The 19,730-nt window shown below is 40.0% G+C and overlaps 1 protein-coding gene across 5 annotated transcripts in view; it reads left to right on the top strand.

Annotated features, from left to right (window-relative positions):
* Nucleotides 1-19,730, top strand: part of LOC18440118 (ubiquitin-associated (UBA)/TS-N domain-containing protein) — a 40,336-nt gene that overhangs the window by 8,822 nt on the left and 11,784 nt on the right. For all 5 annotated transcript variants that reach the window (XM_088869933.1, XM_088869932.1, XM_020670875.2 and 2 more), the window contains 3 exons: nt 4,811-4,871; nt 13,955-14,022; nt 14,827-14,908. In XM_088869933.1, the coding sequence (XP_088726059.1) occupies nt 4,811-4,871; nt 13,955-14,022; nt 14,827-14,908 (211 nt within the window). The remainder of the gene's footprint in view (nt 1-4,810; nt 4,872-13,954; nt 14,023-14,826; nt 14,909-19,730) is intronic.

Raw genomic sequence — 19,730 nt, forward strand, 5'->3', positions numbered from 1 at the left:
TTCATAAAACATTCAACAATCAACAACTATAAGTACAAATTTGCAACCACAAACTTTAAAGTTATAAAATAGTGATACTACAAACCAAAAGTCCATGTCTCCATGAAGATTAAAGAGTTTTGAAGTCAAGCTCAATAAGAGTTAATACAATCATCCATTCATTATAGAAGTCATCTTGAGAATCAATTTTGAAGTCAATTTTTCAAATACTAATTAGAGAAGTCATCTTGAGAGTCTTCATGTGCATCATCAATATCATCCTCGACGGCCTCCACGTATTCTTCTTCCTCGGTCTCCTCTGAGTCAGCCTCCTCCTCCTCGACCTCTGGAGCTGATGTGCGAGTGCGACTAGACCCAACTCCTCTACTCCTTTGTGCTCTAGTGTTAGGTCGATCTTCTTCATTATCCCCAGTTGTTAGCTCGACATCGAGCCATGTAAGATCCTCACCCTCAAACACACGCTCTTGTCTTGGATCCGTGGTCCACTCACTTGTAGACTCAATTGAATAGGGTTGAGCTTCATGCGATTTTGATACCTCTCCCTAAGCCGCTCATTATGTCGCACATAAACCAAATCATTCAACTTTTTCTGCTCCAACCTATTTCTTTTTTTGGTATGGAGCCATGTAGAAAATTGAAATTAGATAAATTAGAAAATTGAAAATTGAAATTGAAATTCAAGAAATAAGGACTAAGGAATAAGGAGTTAAGGACTTACATGCTCAAATGCACTCCAATTTCGTTCACAACCAGATGAGCTACATGTGAGATTTAACACTTAGCGAGATGTTGTAGATTTGGTGTCTCGCTTCCATATAATGCCCATCATGCAGATGTATAATATTTTATAATTTAGATTATAAATAAAAATAAAGGGTAAACAAATAAACAATGGAACTATGCATAAAGTTATAGACAAGTAAGGGTACTTTTAGCCTTTACTTGGATCTGTAGTGTCCCTATTTTGGGTAGCAATTTCTCTCTCAAAGTTTTCTAACCCTAACTTGAACTTAATCAATTCATGGCTCTGGATATCATTTTGGATATCTTTGTCAAGCACCAACCTCTCAAGCTCATCTAAGAACCCACCATTTATTACACGATCTGACTCAATGGATGGGTGCTTGTAGTGAAGAGATGGGTTTAGAAAGTAACCGGCTGAATGGAGGTGCTTGTGAAGTTGGGTATCCCATCTCCTATCAATAATTTCAAGTATAGCTTTGCGCTTATTTTCATCATCTTTTAAAACATTTTTAATCTCTGCTCTTGCCCTAGTCATTGCCTCATGTATGTAGCCCATAGTCGAAGCACTCTCACTAAAGGGCGAGCCACCTCTAATGCAATAATTATTTGACTAAAAAAAGATGCATTTAGAATAATTTGTTCAACCTTTCTCCCATCCTTATGCTTTGACCATTTACTTTGACTCCATTGCTCTGAAGCAAACATAGTCTTCAAGGCACTTTTTTGCTTGGCTAGGCTTCGAAGAGTGAGAAATGGCGTGGAAAATCTAGTGATACTTAGTCTTACTAATTGTCTCTTCTTTGTAAAATACCTCATCATGCTTAGGACTATGGTGTGATTGTAAATAAATCTAACAACAAACATAGCTCTTGAAATCACCCCACTAAATAAAGATGTTGTACCCATTTCCTATAAGATTAACACAATGAGTTGCGCAAGGAGTCCAAAACATTTGCGTCCTCTTCAAAGTCAAGAAATGCCCAGCTACAGCATAATTGGCACCATTGTCGGTGCCAATTTGTACCGTATTTTTCTCTCCAACAAACTCTACAATCTCATCCCTCAAGCCACATAAGTATGTAGCATCATGTGACTTGTCTGATGCATCAACAGACTTAACAAAAAAAGTACCTGTTGGACAGTTAACCAAAAAATTAATGAATGCCTTCGACTTCCCATCGGATCAACCATCACACATAATAGTGGTGGCCCCATATTTCTCCCATCCTTCTCTTTGAGAAATTAAAATTTTATTGACATCAAATACAACATCCTTCAATAAGGGCTCCCTAATTTCATGTAGTGAAGGAGGAACAAGTCCTGGGCCATATTGCCTAATTGCCTGAACTATACATGTAAAACTATCAAGGGTTATAGTATTAAAAGGAATGCCGGCCATGTAAATCTACTTTGCAATCCACTTACATACCGACTTCCTCTGTTCTTTCTTGTATCTATTTTCAATTGTGGTTTGTTTTGTTTTTTCTTCCTCTCCTGAACCACAATTTTGGGGCTAGGGGTGAAAAAAAATCCATTGGCCCCTTAGAGAGAGGTGTTCTTTTTTCAACACTACCGCCAATATTTATAACTCGTTCTCTTGAGATTGGAGTACTCTTTTGCCTCATTGCAACTTGAGATATATCATCATTATCATCATCATCAATATCATCAAATAATTCTTTTCTTTTCATTTTTGTCTTCTCTTTATCTTTTTTCAAGCTATCTATGTATTCTCTAATCTCCCTTTTTATCTTTTCGGTAGCTTGTGGGCATGCTTTTACATTCCTAGAAATTTCGGCTAAGTGTTTTTGTTGTCAAAAAATACCACCCATAAAAGTATTTCCACAGAGTATGCAAATCATGCAATTTCGATCTTTTGGATTTTTTAGTTTGTCATATTTCCAAGCCGGATCCTTATTACTAGAAGATTGGGAAGACGACATTGCCCCAAAAAAAGTATTACTGTAGAAGGAAAAAAAAGTTACCGGTTCTTGAAGCAAGTATCGATTTCTTCATGGCCTTTGAAACCCTCGATTTGTTGTCACAAGTTCACCTAAACTTCCCCAAATCAACAATCAAAAGATTCAAATCAATATCCACGTATCAAAAAATCCCCAAATCCAAGATCTCAACCAAAAAATTTCCACCTAATTTTTTTTTTTGCTCTATTTGATCCCAAGAAAACCAAGAATGTGGTTGAAAATGGTCGTTTAGGGGGTTTAATACGCCCCCAAACTATTTCCCCCATATTTTGATGGTCAAAGAGACCATTTTGCCCATGCCTGAGGTGCACAGTTGAAAAAATATCGCTGAACACTATGCGACCAGATGCAGAATGTTGCGCCATGCGACTCTGATGCGGTGCATCCCTCCAAACCGCATATGCGGTCATTTTAGATGCGCTGCCCAGCGCATACCACATGATGCAGTCGCATTTTAAAACACTGATGGTTATATTATTTTTTGTTCGCCCAACATTCCACCCTATAGAGCAAAGCTAGTCTCACCTCTGTCCTATAGAACTTGCCCTTCAGCCTCATTGGTATGCGGCGATCACATAAAATTCCAATTGCACATCTCCAGTTTGCTCACCCAGCTCTAATTTTGTGTGCGACATCTTCCTCGATCTCTCAATTTTCTTGGATTATCGACCCAAGATAATTATATTAAGAATAGAGATCCCATGTATTTTCAATAGAGTCTCAATACTATCAAAGAGCTCAGGGAATTCTCCTTATTCCATGGGGTCAGGCTGAATAATTATATTAAAAATAGAGATCTCATGTATTTTCACATTTTAGACTTTTTTCATGATTCAGGAGATGATATGGTTTTAGATAACGAGATTGATTTGGGTGGACTAATGACAGCTCAGGGACTTGGGATTTTCTGCCATTATAAATGTTTCATAATGTTACTTGTATTTCAAAACTTTTCATAAAGCATTATTGCTTATCAAAGAGATAAAAAACAACTGACTCTCAGTGTTAAATAGAATAATCACTACATATGAAAATTTCATAGACCATAGGAGAAAGAAAAGCTTTGCAACAAAGAAATTTTACAGAATACTTATCGAAGAAGTGAAATATAAAGGCACTCTCATAATTAGAGGAACATAAAATTTACCATCCCAAATTCAACAAGTCTTCAATATCCATCGGCAGTAGCTCAATTGTGTCAAATGTTAAAAATTCAGGTATCAACTAATTTCACTTTACATCTTGTGTATTAATCAAATGAATTCCAGTACAAGTGAAAAGGATAGGAACAAAAATAGCAAAAAGAATGTATGTACATGTATGCATGTATGTATATATATATATATATATATATACACACTAGTGTACGAACAACTAGTGGAGAGACGAGTGAGTTTTCAGTGACAATAGGTCTAGATCAAGGGTCAGCACTGAGCCCGTACCTCTTTGTCTTAGTTATAGACGACTTAACAAGACACCCACAAGATGAGGTACCGTGGCGCATGTTCGCAGAAAACATAGTTTTGATTGATGAGGCTCGAAATGACATCAACACAAAGTTAGAACTTTGGAGGGATGCTCTAGAATCCAAATGTCTGAGACAGTGCATATGGAGTGCACCCTTTAAGATAATTGATAAGTGGCTTATATAATCAGTGTGCCTCTTTAAAATTTTTCATATAACAAGAAAACTCACCTGTAGAAGAGTGAAAATTTTCGTCATCGTTTTGTCCTTAGCTTAAGCTAAGAAGCCCTGATTAACTTTTGACTACTATTCTTTAGCAAAGATCATTAATTGCTATGCTCTTTTATTACCAATTAACAATGCACTGGCACAAGAATTAGCATTGCAGGGGATTTGAAAGTATTTATGTATTCTTAAAATGCATTTTTTTTCTTTCTTGTGTCATAATTACTAAGTATCTATGTTTCAAATTGTGCTAGATTTATTCCTATACATATGACTGGAACACTTTTGTGGTACATGTTTCCTTGTTTTGCTTGACCTCTTCTGTTAGATGTGGTGCTTGTTTCCTTGTTTTGCTTTAACTCTACTGTTAAATAATTTAATGTTCATTCTTTAGAGAACGAGCTCGCAAGAAGAAAGACGAAGAGGAAAAGAAAATGGAGAGAGAAAAAGAAAAGGTAATTCCTCTATAGTTATCGTTCTTATTTTATTAACGAACTGTTTAGAGAAGATTGAAAAATTTGCTTGAACATTCTCTTGATAAATGTCATTGGTTTGTGAAAACCAATTCATGAACCATTGTGGTTGCAACTGATTGGTGGGATGACGAAGTATTGTGCTCATTAGGATTGGGATCTTTTGGGAGTGTAATGTCCACCTTTCTTTATATTCCACTTTGTGAATCGTCATCAAAATCAGCTAAGTCTACTCGGACTCGTCCGAGTCATTCAGGCTCGACACCCTGCATGCCCGAAACACCACCCTCCTCCTCCCCCTACTACTACTACTACTACTACTCAAGTATGAGGGCATTGTAGATTTACTCTTCTCAGTTTGTTAGAACTCAGCAAGTTTCTCACAAACTCGGCGAGTTTGTCAGAACTCGCTTAGTGGGACACTTTTTTTTAAAGTAAGAGGGGACCGGAAATCTAATGTGCTCCCTTTTCCTCATTTGTCTTCAATCACACACTTGATCAAGCGTAAATTTCAGATGTATGATTGTTTTTGCACGATCTACCATTTGAATAGATCAGATTTTATGGATTTGGGATATCAATTTTTTTCCCACTATTAAGATATTGAACTTTTTGATGTAGGTTTTTGCCGAATTTGAAAAGATGCGATTTCTTTGCAATTGTTGCTTGATCTTGGATGAAAATTGTACATGAGCCTATTTTTGGGTTCTTTCTTGAATCATAGGCTTTGTTTCTCACAAAAAACCACTAAAAATCTTGGATGTGAGATTTGTGTTTCGGAATTATTTGCTCACCCAAAAATTTCAAGTGTTTGGATCAAGTAAATCCGAAATTGAATCTCAATGCTGGTTTGGGAGTCTCGATTTTAGTGTTTGAGGATCCTTTGACAAAGATTAGAAGGTTCTTTTCTCACTGGGTGCAAACATTAGAGGATCGGCTTCAAGATTTTGGGTAACTTTCATTTTCTTCAATTCCAATTCATATAACTGATTTTATTTTTCAAGGACATCATTTTTTATCATTTTACTTGTTGTATATACATTTTATATTTTATATTTTCTAGTTTTTCTTTATTTTTTTATTTATGAATTTGCTCAATAGCTTCGGCATTTATCCCAATCAACTCGGTGGAAATTCGGCGAGTCCATTCGGGACTCTCCAAGTTGACTCACTCAGGGCTCATGTCAAGCTCGAGAGCAACTCTGATTTTTCCAACCTGGATTCTCATTATTGTGTAGAGATATTTCAATGGTGATTTTCAGTTTTGTTAGTCAAAGGCAATAGTGAAGTAAGTCATTTGCGCCCTATGGAATTTTAAATTTCAATGTGGAGCCGCATGTGTGTTGGCAAATTCTCTTTTAAATTGTTTGTGAAAGATATTTACATTTTTATAGATATCTAACCCGAAGGTGCACATCTACTTGCACAGAGAGCATATCGATATACAAGTATACTTTGAAAAATAGCAATAGGAGGGAGACAGAGAGATACAAGAGCTTGGGGTATCGGAGGGGAGGGTAAGAGAAAGTGATGGGTTAGGGAGAGGGGGGAACTAATTAGTAAAATAAAGGAAAAAATGCTAACCACGAAACAAACTGGCAAACAATGTCTCTTCCTTTTCTAGTTTGTGAAATAATTATCCAGAATGCTATTTTATCATTATGTATGTGAATCTGAGTGGAGAAATTGGTGGCAACTTGAATACAAATTACCATGTAATCTCGGTGGTCATTTCCTACCGTTTGTACAATGTAAATCTCTCGGGAGATTGACGTACACAAAATATTGGAGGTAGGTATGTGTTGTCCTCATTGGTTCTCCATGAGCAGTATATCACCCTCCTATACTTTGCATTATGTTATTCATGAGAGTGTGATTGACCAATGTCAGACCCCCAGCTTGGTGCATGCATGTTGACTGAGAGCTTGGTGCATGAACCCCCTTAATGTAGAAAGGAGCCCACAAACCCTGGGAGAATTTGCGCCACTTGGCTATACGAAACTATCAGGCTTGGTGGTCCAGTTCTTTAAGCCCATAAACTTCTATTAGGGGAGGTATTAAGGCCATGGACTGACCGATCGATTGTGACAGACAAGGCCTCTGCAGGGTGTGGAGCATGGAGGCTTAGGCTTTCATGCTCAAGCGTGCGCATAGGGGATAGCCTGTGGGATGAGGCAATGATGGCGCCTGAACTGGGACATGCGGCCTTGGTGGGAACGACAGGTTCAAATTCAAAAGGGGAAACATCTAGGTCATGAGAGGCCTGTAACGGTAACTGACCGCATGTCATATAGCATGATGAGATGGTTGGAGCTTGTGGGTCGCTTGTAACGTTCTTTTGCCAGGTTTGGTAGTGGTGAGCCGATAAGTGTCCCTTTATATTTGAATTTCATATGTTTTAATTGGGATATGTGTAAACCTCTGGACTAAACTCTTAGCATCTGCGGTGTTATAATTGTGATTTTATAGAAAGCAACATATTAGTTACAGCCCTTGACCCTTTTGTGCCCCTTGTGCGTGTAGTGCTAGTGTGTTTATGGGGCGTTAGAAGGCTGAACTTGACCCCAAGTAGCATACTTAGGAGCCAAGATCACACAGTTTGACTAGATGAAAAACACCACCCTCATAGCAGTTGGTATTAGAGCCAAGGATCGTTGGTTCTCCAAAAAGTTGGCCCCTTTAGTATCTGATTGCTTGACTCAGGTGGAGGAGTGACTTGGACAACTTGACCAAGTGCTTGCTCGAGTCACTTCCTTGGAAGAGGGTGCTCCAGCTCTCACTACTTGACTTGATAGAGTGATGGCCACCCATGAGGAAATTAGTTATTGGGAAACCTGCATGGGGGACCTTGAGGCTGATCTTGCTGCATGAGGGACCTTGAGAAACTGAAGATGCTCATTAAGGAGCTCAACTTGGTAAAGAGGACCAAGCAACCAAGGTGTCAAGTACCTGAACCAAAGCCATCTGAAGGAACTTGGAGTACGAAAGAGTTAGAAGATCTATTCCTTGAGGACATGGAGTACTACTTCCTAGTTGTCCGTGCTCGAGGGGAGGACCGAGTGACCCTCACCACCATATACCTTATTAGAGATGCCAAACTTTGGTGAAGAACACACACTATCAATGGTTCAAGGCTTATTGTTGGATGGGAGGACCTCAAAAGGGAGTTGGAGCAATGCCTTCTTGCAAACGCTGCCTGGACAGCAACAGAGGCTTTGAGGAAACCCATGCAAAAGTGCGTAAAGCAATTCTCTAGCCTCATGCTTGACATCAACAGCATGTTTGAAGAGGACAAGTTGTTCCAGTTCATGGCTAGGTTGCAGTCATGGGCTCAGGTCGAGATGAGGTGACATAGAGTGGGATCTTCTGGCAGTTCTGGCTGTGGTCGAGAGTCTTGCTGAGTACAATCTCAATGCCTCGTTGGAAATTGTGTGACCAGACAAAGGTAAACATTGGAAGAAAGCTGGTGGAGACCCAAAGCACTAATCTATTGGGTGGCCTAGAGGAGAATCTTTTGGTAATTTAGGGGCTGAGAATGACTTCTCGGGCTGCTTCATATGCAAGGGTCACCACAGAGCCAAGGACTGCCCTCACAAGCAGTCCCTTGATGCTGTCTACATGGAGAATGTGGTCGTAAGATGAGGTCATGAGGCCACTCTTCTTCAGCTTCATGCTATGCAGAAGGTGTTGAAGAAAGTTCTCACCAAAGGTGGCCATATGTATGTAATAAGGCCCGAGCTATGGCAACTACTGGTTCTGCTCATAACTTTGTGGCAGACCCGGAGGCAGTAAGGTTAGGCCTCAAACTGGTCAGGCACCCAAGTAAAATGAAGGTTACGAACTCAAATCACCCGCTCCCAGATAGTTGTAGGGGTAGCTCATGAAGTGCTAGTGAAGGAGAATGGAGTGGATGTTTGGCATTGATGGCTGTTCCTCTAGATGATTTTGAAGCCATTCTTGGGTTGGAGTTCTTTATGATTGCCAAGGTTTTTATGGTGACACACATTGCAATGGTGGCTGTTTTCGATGAAAACTGCCCCTTGGACTGTCCCTAATGTTTGCAAGGAGAAAGGAAACGCATGGTATCTGCTACAGCAAGGGTAAGTGACTTAGCTAGCCTTCTTCATGATCAAGGAGACTAGGGATGCTTGGTGGTGCCTCTTGCAGTCAAGGGACTCTTGGAGGAAGATAGTGATCTGATGCCTCCAGAGCTCCTTGAGACCCTAACTTCGGTGAGTTGTCGATCATCACATCTAGCTAGAGCTTGGTGCATGACCACCGGCTAGAGCTCCTTATCATATGGCCCCTTCAGAGTTGGCAGAGTTGCAAGCATCTGGGTGAGTTGCTAGATTTAGGGATGATCCAGCTTCCCAAGTTACATTTTGGTGCACTGGTGTAGTTCCAACAGGAGCATGATGGTTTGTTGAGGATATACGTGGACTGCTACACCTTGAACAAGTTAGCACGGTCAATAACTGTTATCTACTATGCTTATTGGTAACCTATTTGACCGACCAGCCAAGGCCAGAGTCTTTAGCAATCTTGAACGGGACTCAGGATATTTGGCAGGCTCGTATCGTAGAGGGTGATGAGGAAAAAATTGCTTGTCTAACCCTCTATGGGTCTTTCGATTTGTCTGTAAAGCCATTTGGGTTAACTAGTACCCTGGTAACCTTTTGTTTTCTAATGAATGATGTTCTTACGGTGTACATTGACGTTTTTGTTCTTGTGTGTTAAATGACATAGTGGTGAACATCCAGACCCTAGCTAATCATGTTAAGCATATGAGGCTGGTGCTAGAAACGCTAAGGGCCAATCAATTGTATGTAAAATGCAAAAAATGTAGTTTTCCCAGGAGGAGAGCATGTTTTATGGGCAGAAGGATGATCGGAATGGAAGATCAAGAGGTGCACCATTCTTGATTTGTTGCAGACCAGTGATATCCATGAGCTATGCTCTTCTTTGGTGCTAGCCTATTATTTTAGGCAGTTCATCGAGGGATACTCCAGGAGAATCGTGGCCGTGACAAACTTTCTCATGAAGGAGATCAAGTGGGACTGATTAGAGGTTTGTGAGGTGGCCTTTCGGAAGTTGAACAGGGCGATCACCAAGCTGGTGTTGCTCCTCCCTGACTTCCATAGGTCCTTTGAGGTGCAAACAGATACCTACCACTAAGCGATTAGGGGAGTACTGATCCAGGATCGGCGCTCTATGGCTTTTAAGAGCTAGAAGCTCAATGCGATCAAGCAATGATTCTTGGTCCATGAGAAAGAGATGAAAATGGTGGTGCATTGTCTAAGGGTGTTGTCCCAGCATATGCTCAAGAGTAGTGTGGGGACAAGGTACTTCTCAACTTAGAGACCCATAAGTAAGCTTAATGGCAAGAGTTCTTGGCCAAGCTCAACTTTGACTTGGAGTATAAGCCAGGGACAGCCAATGTGGTCGCGGATTCCATGAGTTCGGTAATGGACCATCTGGTTGCAGCAGCGGTCTGAGTAGAGGGGATCTACCTGGCACATTCATGAAGAGACCTAAAGTGACCCTGTGGCTCACAGGCTGATGCAATAGGTCCAAGTGGGACACACCACACTATTTTGGCTAGAGGGTGGTGTCCTCTATGCTAAAGGAAGGCACATCTATGTGCCTAAGTGGAGTACAAAAGGAATTGCTTAGAGAGTTTCATGATGCTTGCGTTGTGGGTCACTTTAGTCAAGGTAGGACCGCTCTCCTGGCCAGGACTATTACTAGCCTCATATAGAGCATTGCATTGAGCACCATTTCCACACTTACTTGGTGTTCCAATAGGACAAGATTGAGTGGCACAGGCCAGCCGGACTACTTCAGCCCCTCCCCATCCTTGATAGTCCATGGGTGAGACTGTCCATGGACTTCATTAATGCGCTGCCAAAGGTGAACAACATGAGCCAATTCATGGTGGTGGTCGTGGACAGTTTCTTCAAGCACGATGCCTTCATTGCTATGCCTACCATTTTATAGCCAAGATGGTGGCCTAGTTGTTTCTAATAAATGTGGAGAAGTTGTAGGTTGTGCGAGAGGACGTAGTAAGTGACCACGATGCTCGGTGTACAAGGATGTCTTGGAGGCATGTGTTTGAGCTGATTGACACGAAGCTGAGTTTCTCGACCAACAACCACCCTCAGACGAACGATCAGATCAAGAGGGTGAATGGTATCTTGGAAGAGCACCTCTACAATTATGTGACAGCCAACCAACAGAATAGGGTTAGCATGCTATATTTGGCCGAATTTTGCTATAACATTCATCAAAGATCTTCTTTTTTGAGAAAAATTGCATCAATGCTCTTTGACGGGGAAGATCGGATTTGAGCTGGCTACAAGCGGACAATCCTTGGTGCCACATGATGTGGCTTTGCAGCAAGGTTGGTGGTGCCCAGCTATATTGAGATTGGCTTAGGCGAGGGAGGTGCAGTTAGAGGTGTTTAAATACCTTGACCAAGCAGTTTGGTGCATGAAGAAGCATGTTGACTTGGCGACACCTTGAGTTCTAAGTTGGGGACTAGGTGGTGCTCGAGCTCATTCCTTGAATATGGAAGAAGATTAGCATCAAGATGGCACATTGTGGCCTAATCCAAAGATAAGGTGTTCCTCTTGAGGTGACTAGGCGAATAGGTAAGATGGCTTAATGCTTGGCCGTCCCTAACAGATCAAGGTGCAACTGGTGTGCCATGTAAGCTTTCTGGAGCATATCATCGCAATGAGGATGAGACAAGGATTTAGGCAGTTCGAGCCCCACTGAGCGAGTTCTTGGCCAGACCCCCAATGAGGAAGTCAGAACTCATGGTGGTGGAGGCTTGTCATGAACCTTCCATGGCTAACATGCAACGGAGAAATGACCTACAAATCCTGCAAGAACTTGTACCACTTGGATGTACAAAACTATCGCACCTGTTTGTCCAATTCTTGAAGCTAACAAACCTTTATGAGGGGGGTTACTAACACCATAGACCGACCAAATCCAATTATGGTGGACAAGACTTGTGCGGGGGATGGAGGCTCAGGCCTCACGCTCATGCATGCACACAAGAGACACTGTGTGGTGCAAGGCAATGATGGCGCTTGACCTGGGACAAGCAACCTTGGCAGGAAGGATGGAGTCCAAATTCAGAAGAGGCAGCATCTAGGTCATAAGTGGCCTGTAATGGTCACTTGCCTGCATGCCAATGATGGTGCTTGACCTGGGCCAAGCGGCCTTGGCAGGAAGGATGGAGTCCAAATTCACAATAGGCAGCATCTAGGTCATAAGTGGCCTGTAATGGTCACTTGCCTGCACGTCAAATGGCACAATGAGGTAATGCCTTTTGGCAGGCTTTGGTAAGGGCTGGCTACCAAGTGTCCCTTTGTATTTGGAAATCATATGTTGTAACTAGGTTCTATAAACCAGTGTTGGAAAGAACGAGTTGGGCCGACTTGTCGGTCATGGCCTGAGCTGATTAGTAGGACCTACTCTAGTCGGCCGATTAGTGCCGAGTTTTATACTGAAAAAACAAATGGGGGTAAAATATCCCAAAAGAAGGTATAAAAGAATTGTAAATAATATTGAAATTTTATATGTATTGTTTATTTATATTGTCACATGAAATAAGTGAAACAAAAAAATACCATAGGCATAATTGGGTTCCGGACATTACGAACCTGAAGTAATACTTTTTCAGTGAATTAAAATTTTTTTACACTAAAAAGCTAATTTTAAAAGCAGTTTTATAAGTTATTAAATTCACATTGCATTTTAGCAATTTGAGAATAAAAGCAGATTTATTTATTTTTTGTATAAAACATTTAATTTGAGAGGAAAATAGAGAGAGAGAAACCGAGAGAAAGAGAGGGAAACCGAGAGAGAGGGAGTGGTAGGGAGAGAGAGAGAGAGAGAGAGAGAGAGAGAGAGAGAGAGAGAGACAAAGGTATTAGAACAATGCAAAAATTCATCATTTTTTTCAATAAATCACCGATTAGTGTACAAATCGGCCAATTAGTGTTGATTAGTGTATAAATTAGCTGATTAGTGCACTATAGGGAAATTCCCAATACGTGGCCTATGAAATCCGGCATACTCGGGCTTGGCTGGTGCCCGAATCCGAGTTAGTCAGCCAATTTTTGAAAAGTTGGCCGACTTTTCAAACAGTGCTGTAAATCAGAGGCCCAGACCATTGGTTGGCATCTTCAGCATTTTACTTGTAATTATAAAGAGGGCAATAAAGTTGGCCCACGGCTCTTGACCCTCTTGTGCTCCTTTTGTGTGTAGTGCTTGTGTGTGCTCATAGCATGTTAGGAGGCTGAACGTGAATTCAAGTAACCATACTTGGGAGTCAAGGCCGCACAGTTTGGCTAGATGAGAAAAAATCTTGTGATAGTTGCTTTAGATCTGCATGTGGCATTTATTTTTGTGGTTGAAGAAACCATATCGTAGTGGCAGTTAACATATAAGATATTGTCCAATGCTTTCTCATTCAATATTACTATAGCGTTTGAATAAAAAAATAATACTATAGCATCTCTCACGCTCCATTTAATCTAATGTCATCTTCTATTTTTGATTGTTGCTTTTCTTCCTTAAAATTCATTCTCTTCTACTTCCTGTATATCCTCCATGACATAATTAATGGTTGAGGAAAAGTTGACATAATTGGTGTGATGAGCCTGGAAAAAATTGAGACTACAATGATGCACTAAATAATCAAATATGTATTTCAGGTGTACCTACAACATTATAATAATTTGTGGCTGTTCTGATTTTTGCCAAAAATCTCATAGATGAAGAACTGGAACCCTCTTGGCTGGTTATGCAAGAAAGTATCTATCAGAAATCTTGTTTTTTTCCTTTGTATTGGAATTTGTTGAATGTGTGCTCAATTGTATGTTGTTTGTTCTAGTTTCCAATTAGACTTATAATTGTTTTACTAGTTTCCTATTTTAAGATGCACTTGGCCCTGCAGAAGGTGGTTTGAGTTATCCATCTTCTTTGTTACTCCGGAAATTTCTTAACTCTGTATCAATTGTCTCTAAATGTACTTGATGCATATATTTTAGGAGCGGATACGGGTAGGCAAGGAGCTTTTGGAAGCAAAACGAATTGAGGAGGAAAATGAGAGGAAACGGTTGGTTCACATCTATCATTGACTAGTTTTTGTAATGTTTGTTTTGACTTGCCATTCACTTGGTCCTTTTCTATCCTATGTACTGGTGGAACCGCTTGTTAGCCTCTTTGTGTTATTTCGTTTTGTTCTGTATCCTCTTTATATTCTTTGCCCTATTATGTATTGAGCAATGATTTCATGCAATAGTTGTATCATAGTATGATGCAACCACACTTCTATAAAACCATATTTGTGGTATTTGTAAATTTGGCACACACACTCTTTTCATCTCAATAATCAATCTAAAAATAAAATAAAAAACTACTTGGCACCATATATATGGTCAAAATGAGTCCTCTCCAACAATGAATCTAGACTATCTATTTGATGAATTTCAAGATCTAGGCCTTTTTGAATTCAAAATCATTTTTTTCTTTTTTAATATTGTTATTCCAATGATAGTAAAGTTATCTAAAAAATTTGGAAAGAAAGATCATTCTAAGGTCTTGATCTAAGCATCTCATGAAAATGGATAGCCTACATTAATTGGGCTAAAAAAATATTTTCTAGGTTGCATTTTCAAATTTTTATTTTTTGTGATTGCTCATTAGAATGAAAAGAGTGTATATCTTGAAATTTGGATCAAACAAATGGCTTTTAACATATTTTTTGAAGGTTGTTGCATTATATTGGTATACAACTGTTACATGAAATCACTGCCCGTATGTATTTTACACTCTGGTTTCTCTGATTCTTTATATTTTGTTACTTGTACATATACAGACTTTATTAACTTAAGAATCTGATGTGTGGTCTCTGGTGCAGTATATTGGCATTGCGGAAAGCAGAGAAAGATGAAGAGAAGAGAGCTAGAGAGAAGATCCGTCAAAAGCTAGAGGAAGACAAGGTTCATAGAACATATGCATTTATCTATGTACTTGTATTTCTGTACTTTTATCAGTCACGGTTGATCTCAAAGAGAAAGGAAAAATATCTCATATTAGTTTTTTTGTTGGTGAATTTGATACCACTTTTGGCTGATTATGCATTTATGCACAATTAATGCATCATTAATCTTGTAGTCCTAGACCATGCACTTGCCTCGGAGAGTAGTAAAAATTAGCTCCGCATCCACTTCCTAGGCCACTGTAAAATCATCCCCTTATTTTACTCTATTTTTCTCAATACTGTGAACAACTTTCTCACAATGGGGGTAAACAGAATCCCTTGTACCCTTCCCGATTAGCCTCACTTTTTCTGTTTCCTGCCTTCCAGAATTTTATTATTGTCGCGGATGTTTGGGAACCAATTAAATTTCGGCCTTGTTGATAGTTTGTGACATTCTTGGCTGATGCGAATAAGGTGAATCTTCTCACATCTCCTTTGGTGTTCATACCAAGTTGAATTCCTGGCAATATTGGTCTCCACTCTCAGCAGTTGTCATGGTCCAGGATGCCCACATAGAATTATTGGGATGTATTGATTGGCTGGATTCTTGTACCTATTTCCGCTAGTCTCCTTAGGAATGGATGGTCTAGCAGCCATCTCTATATTCCCATGACCTTATTATCTCATTTACATGCTTCAGAGATCATGACCATACTTTTTATCAAAAAAATACAAAGATCATAACCAGACTCCATATTTAGCTTTTGGTATTGTTGGGCCTTTTGATATTCTAGTTTATTGTAATACAGAAGTATAATTTTGGTCTGCCACCCATCAATAAAAATATTTGCTAGCTCTTATGAGCAAGCTGTAACTGTCTCCACTTAATTACCTCATCAAGTAAAGTCTGAGAAGAGCTTCTATTGCTTTTTCCACAAAAGGCACGAGCACTACAGAAATTTCGTGAACTCAGGTAATCTGCAAGTTCTACCTTATCCTGCCTTCGTTCGGAGAAATGACCCTTGAAGCCCACCATATAGTTATCTGATACCGATGGCAGATCATTTCTTGCTTGTGATAGGGTGATTGATGGCATCATAAGTTTCTAATTTAAGGAAAGAGATTTGAAAGTTATGGTTGTATCACTCCTATTGAAACCTCGGGACTGTATATGCATCGTAAATATACACATTCTCTAGACTCCCCCTCAATTTGTGCATGTTTGTCATTCATGCCCAACGTGCTTGTAATGCTGTGAAGTAATGCTCGACCCACTGGCTTGGTAAAATTATCAGCTAGTTGATTTTCAGTCTTGGTATATTGAGTGGATATTAATCATATTATTTTGTCACTATTTTCCTGGTAAAATAATAATCAACCTCAATGTCTTTTGTCCTTTCATGGAATACAGGATTAGTGGCAATGGAGATGGAAGCTTGATTGTCACAATCCATAGGTATACAATGTGCACTCCCATGTCATTTAGGAGCACTCGTAGCTATAAAAGTTCGCATACAGTTGATGCAATGGCTCAATATTGTGCTTCTCCACTAGACCGTGTGACTATCTTCTTTTTGCTTCTCCATGTAACCAAATTTTTGTCCCGCCATTGTGCAATAGCCAGTAGCCTATTGGTGATCAACTAGACAATCAGTCTGGTGAGCATCTATGTAGCCACATAAATCAAGATACAAATTACACTTGAATCGGAGTCCTTTACCAGGGCTGCCTTTTAGATATCTCAAACTATGTGCAACTGCCTCTAAATGTGATGACCATGGCGTGTGTGTGAACCTGCTGACGCTGTTGACTGCATAGGGGATGTTAGGATGGGTAATGTTTTCTTAAATGAGGCGACTGACCAGCCTCTGGTACATTCCTATATCACTAAGGATTTCTCTTGGAGTTGCATCCATTGTGATATTAGAATCAAGTGGACAGTAAAGTGGTTTGATCATTGTTTTCCCTGATTCCTGTAAGAGATCAAGGTGCACTCTCTCTGTGAAATAAATATTCCTTACTTGGAGGTTGCACCTTCTATACCCCAAGCAGTACTTAAGGGGGCCCAAGTCCTTGATATCAAATTTGTGGGGAAGACGTGTCTTCAGAGAGGATATGCTATGAATGACATCCCTCGTTACCACATCATCATCAACATAGACAAGAAAGTAAGGTCAGGAAAAATTAGTACAAGAAGCCGTAAATACACTTATTGATAATGGGATCCATGGACAACGAATGAGGGATGGTCACAATAAAGTACCTTGTGGTCACCTCTTTATATAAAGCGAATAATCAGAACTGGTGCGGTGGAATCCTATGGCAATCATGACCTTGCTGAATCAATCAGCCATGCTCGTCGTGACTGCTTAAGACCATAAAGAGCCTTTTTCAGTTGACAGATTTGCTAGGAGGCCTCGGAAGAGCCTGGCAATGGCTGGCCTCGCATCTCATATACACTTCCTCCTCTATCTCGAACAAGGAGAGCATTTTTGACATCTAGTTGGAAGAGAGACTATCCTTTACAGCCAACAATGGATAGCAAAGCCCAAATGGTTACATCTTGGCAATGGGTGCAACAGTCCCTTCATAATCAATTCCTTAAATTCTACGTGAAGCCTTTGGCTAAGTAGTGTCTTGTGCTGTTCAATGCATTGATCAGGTTTAGACTCGACCTTGAAGGACTCCCTATCACCCTCTTTCCAAGTGGGAGATCCACTATCTTCCAGGTATCCTTTTTTTCCAAAGAGATTGAATTTCTTCCTCCATTGCTCTTTTCCAATTTGGGTTTTCGATGGCCAAAGTTATGGGTTCTGAGACAGAATCAACAGAAGAAAGGAGAAATTAATACAAAGAAAAGATGGTATACGAAACAAAATGTTCAATAGCATAATACAATCTTTTTTATTTTTGTATAGCAACTCGAAGCTCTAAGCGAGATGGAGAGGATAGACCTTATAAGGATCGGTTCTAGTTGACTCATGAGGAGGTTGATCATTGGATCAGTAGTTGGTATGACATCCTCAACAATGGGTTGCCTTTGTCTTTTTGAATAGGTCAAGATGGACATTTTTTTTTTCTCTCATATTCACTACACTGAGGTGTAGAAGATGCTTCCCCTAATTTTCTAACTTGAGGATCAGAATCCTTTGAAACTAACTAACATCTTCAAGGTCACATGTCTTTGCACATATTATTTCGCCTTCTTGGGGTCATAACACTCAATTCCCCTTTTGAGTAAGTGACTAACTATGAAAACACAATACATTGAGGGTGCATCAGATTTGTCCATAGTTATTTGATCAAGGTGTACAAAACATGTACAACCAAAGACATTTGTCTATAGCTGTTTCATGATTGGGCTACTAAAGTCATCCAATAGGTGATGGGACACAATCCTAGTTTATGGATTGCAGGTTCTCCTTAGGGACAAGTCCAAGGTGACACAGATCTGATGCACACATACAACTCTATGGTGCATATGGGGATTATCTCTCGCACATTTGCATGAATCACCCTCAATGGTGATTTGCTTTTCCAACATGGCTTTCATATGTACATGTCGTGTGATGGTTTAAGATGAGGCTTTGGGCCATATATCTACAGGCTTACCATCACATACAAGGGTCACACAGTCCCTTGGCTCTGTACCCTAGGCAACTCCGACCTCATCAAGGGATAACTTTGCTAACCCTCATCACTTGTGTTCTATGCCCAGGTATTAAGGGTTTTGTAACTCGACTGGCCTAGCTCGTTAAGTCTAGTTTGACTCTCGACAAACTTCATTTTCCAATCTCGGTCCAATTGGACCATACTCCCACTGAGATTTTGTTCCATTACATCGAAATATTGATTACATGCTCTCATAACGCCTTTAAGGGCCATAGAAACCCAGCATTCCCTCACTTGGCCTTTGAAGGTTTTACAATCTGTCTTCCTCACTTTCTCTCAGCCCCATCTCTCTTATATGTTTTACAAAAACATTTGCAGCTAACCCCTTTGTAAGCGGGTCTGCAACCATTACATCTGTAGGTATGTAATTGATGTCTTTGGACTCAAATATTGCGGCCGTGTTGTTGTATAAGATTCATACGCACTCACATCGTACGAGTTCAAAATCAAGCTGACTAAGAAACTTCTTAATCCATACAACCTCCTTGTTTGCCATGCAACATGCCACATACTCTTGACTTCGTGGTGGGTAACACTAGCACATCATATTTCTACGACTTCCAAGAAACAACCCCTTCTCCAAGCATGAATAGATATCTAGATGTGGACTTCACATCATCTGGGTCCCCCTGCTATTTGGCATCGGAATATCCTTGAATAACGATTTTCGATCCTCCCCCATATGTAAGCGTGTAGTTCTCAGTCGCTTTTAGTATCTCGGAACTCTTTTAACTGCCTTCCAATGCTCAATCCCAAGGTTGCATTGGAAATGGCTAATCATGCTCATGGCAAAGGACAAGTCTAGTCTTGTTCTTAACATAGAATACATGAGGGACCCTACTGCACTACTATATAGTACTCTTTCCATGGGTTTCTTTTCATCATTGTCGTTAGGGCACATTTGATTGCTTAGCTTTGTCTTTTTATCTATAGGGTCGACATGGGCTTGCATTTGTCCATCTCAAGCTTTTCTAGCACTCTTTTGTAGTAAATTTTCCTGGGAGGTTGAATGGTTCTCTCTTTTTCTATTTCTTATTATTTTGATACCCAACACATATGAGGCTTCCCTTAGATCCTTCATATTGAAGTGTTGTGCAAGGAATTTCTTTGTTTCCAACACGAGTGCAACCGACTTAGTAACTATGAGCATATCATCCAAATATATGGAA

Source organism: Amborella trichopoda, chromosome 6 (genome assembly GCF_054954075.1).
Source record: "Amborella trichopoda isolate Santa Cruz 75 chromosome 6, AtrichopodaSantaCruz75HAP2 v2.0, whole genome shotgun sequence".
NCBI classification, from domain to species: Eukaryota; Viridiplantae; Streptophyta; class Magnoliopsida; order Amborellales; family Amborellaceae; genus Amborella; species Amborella trichopoda.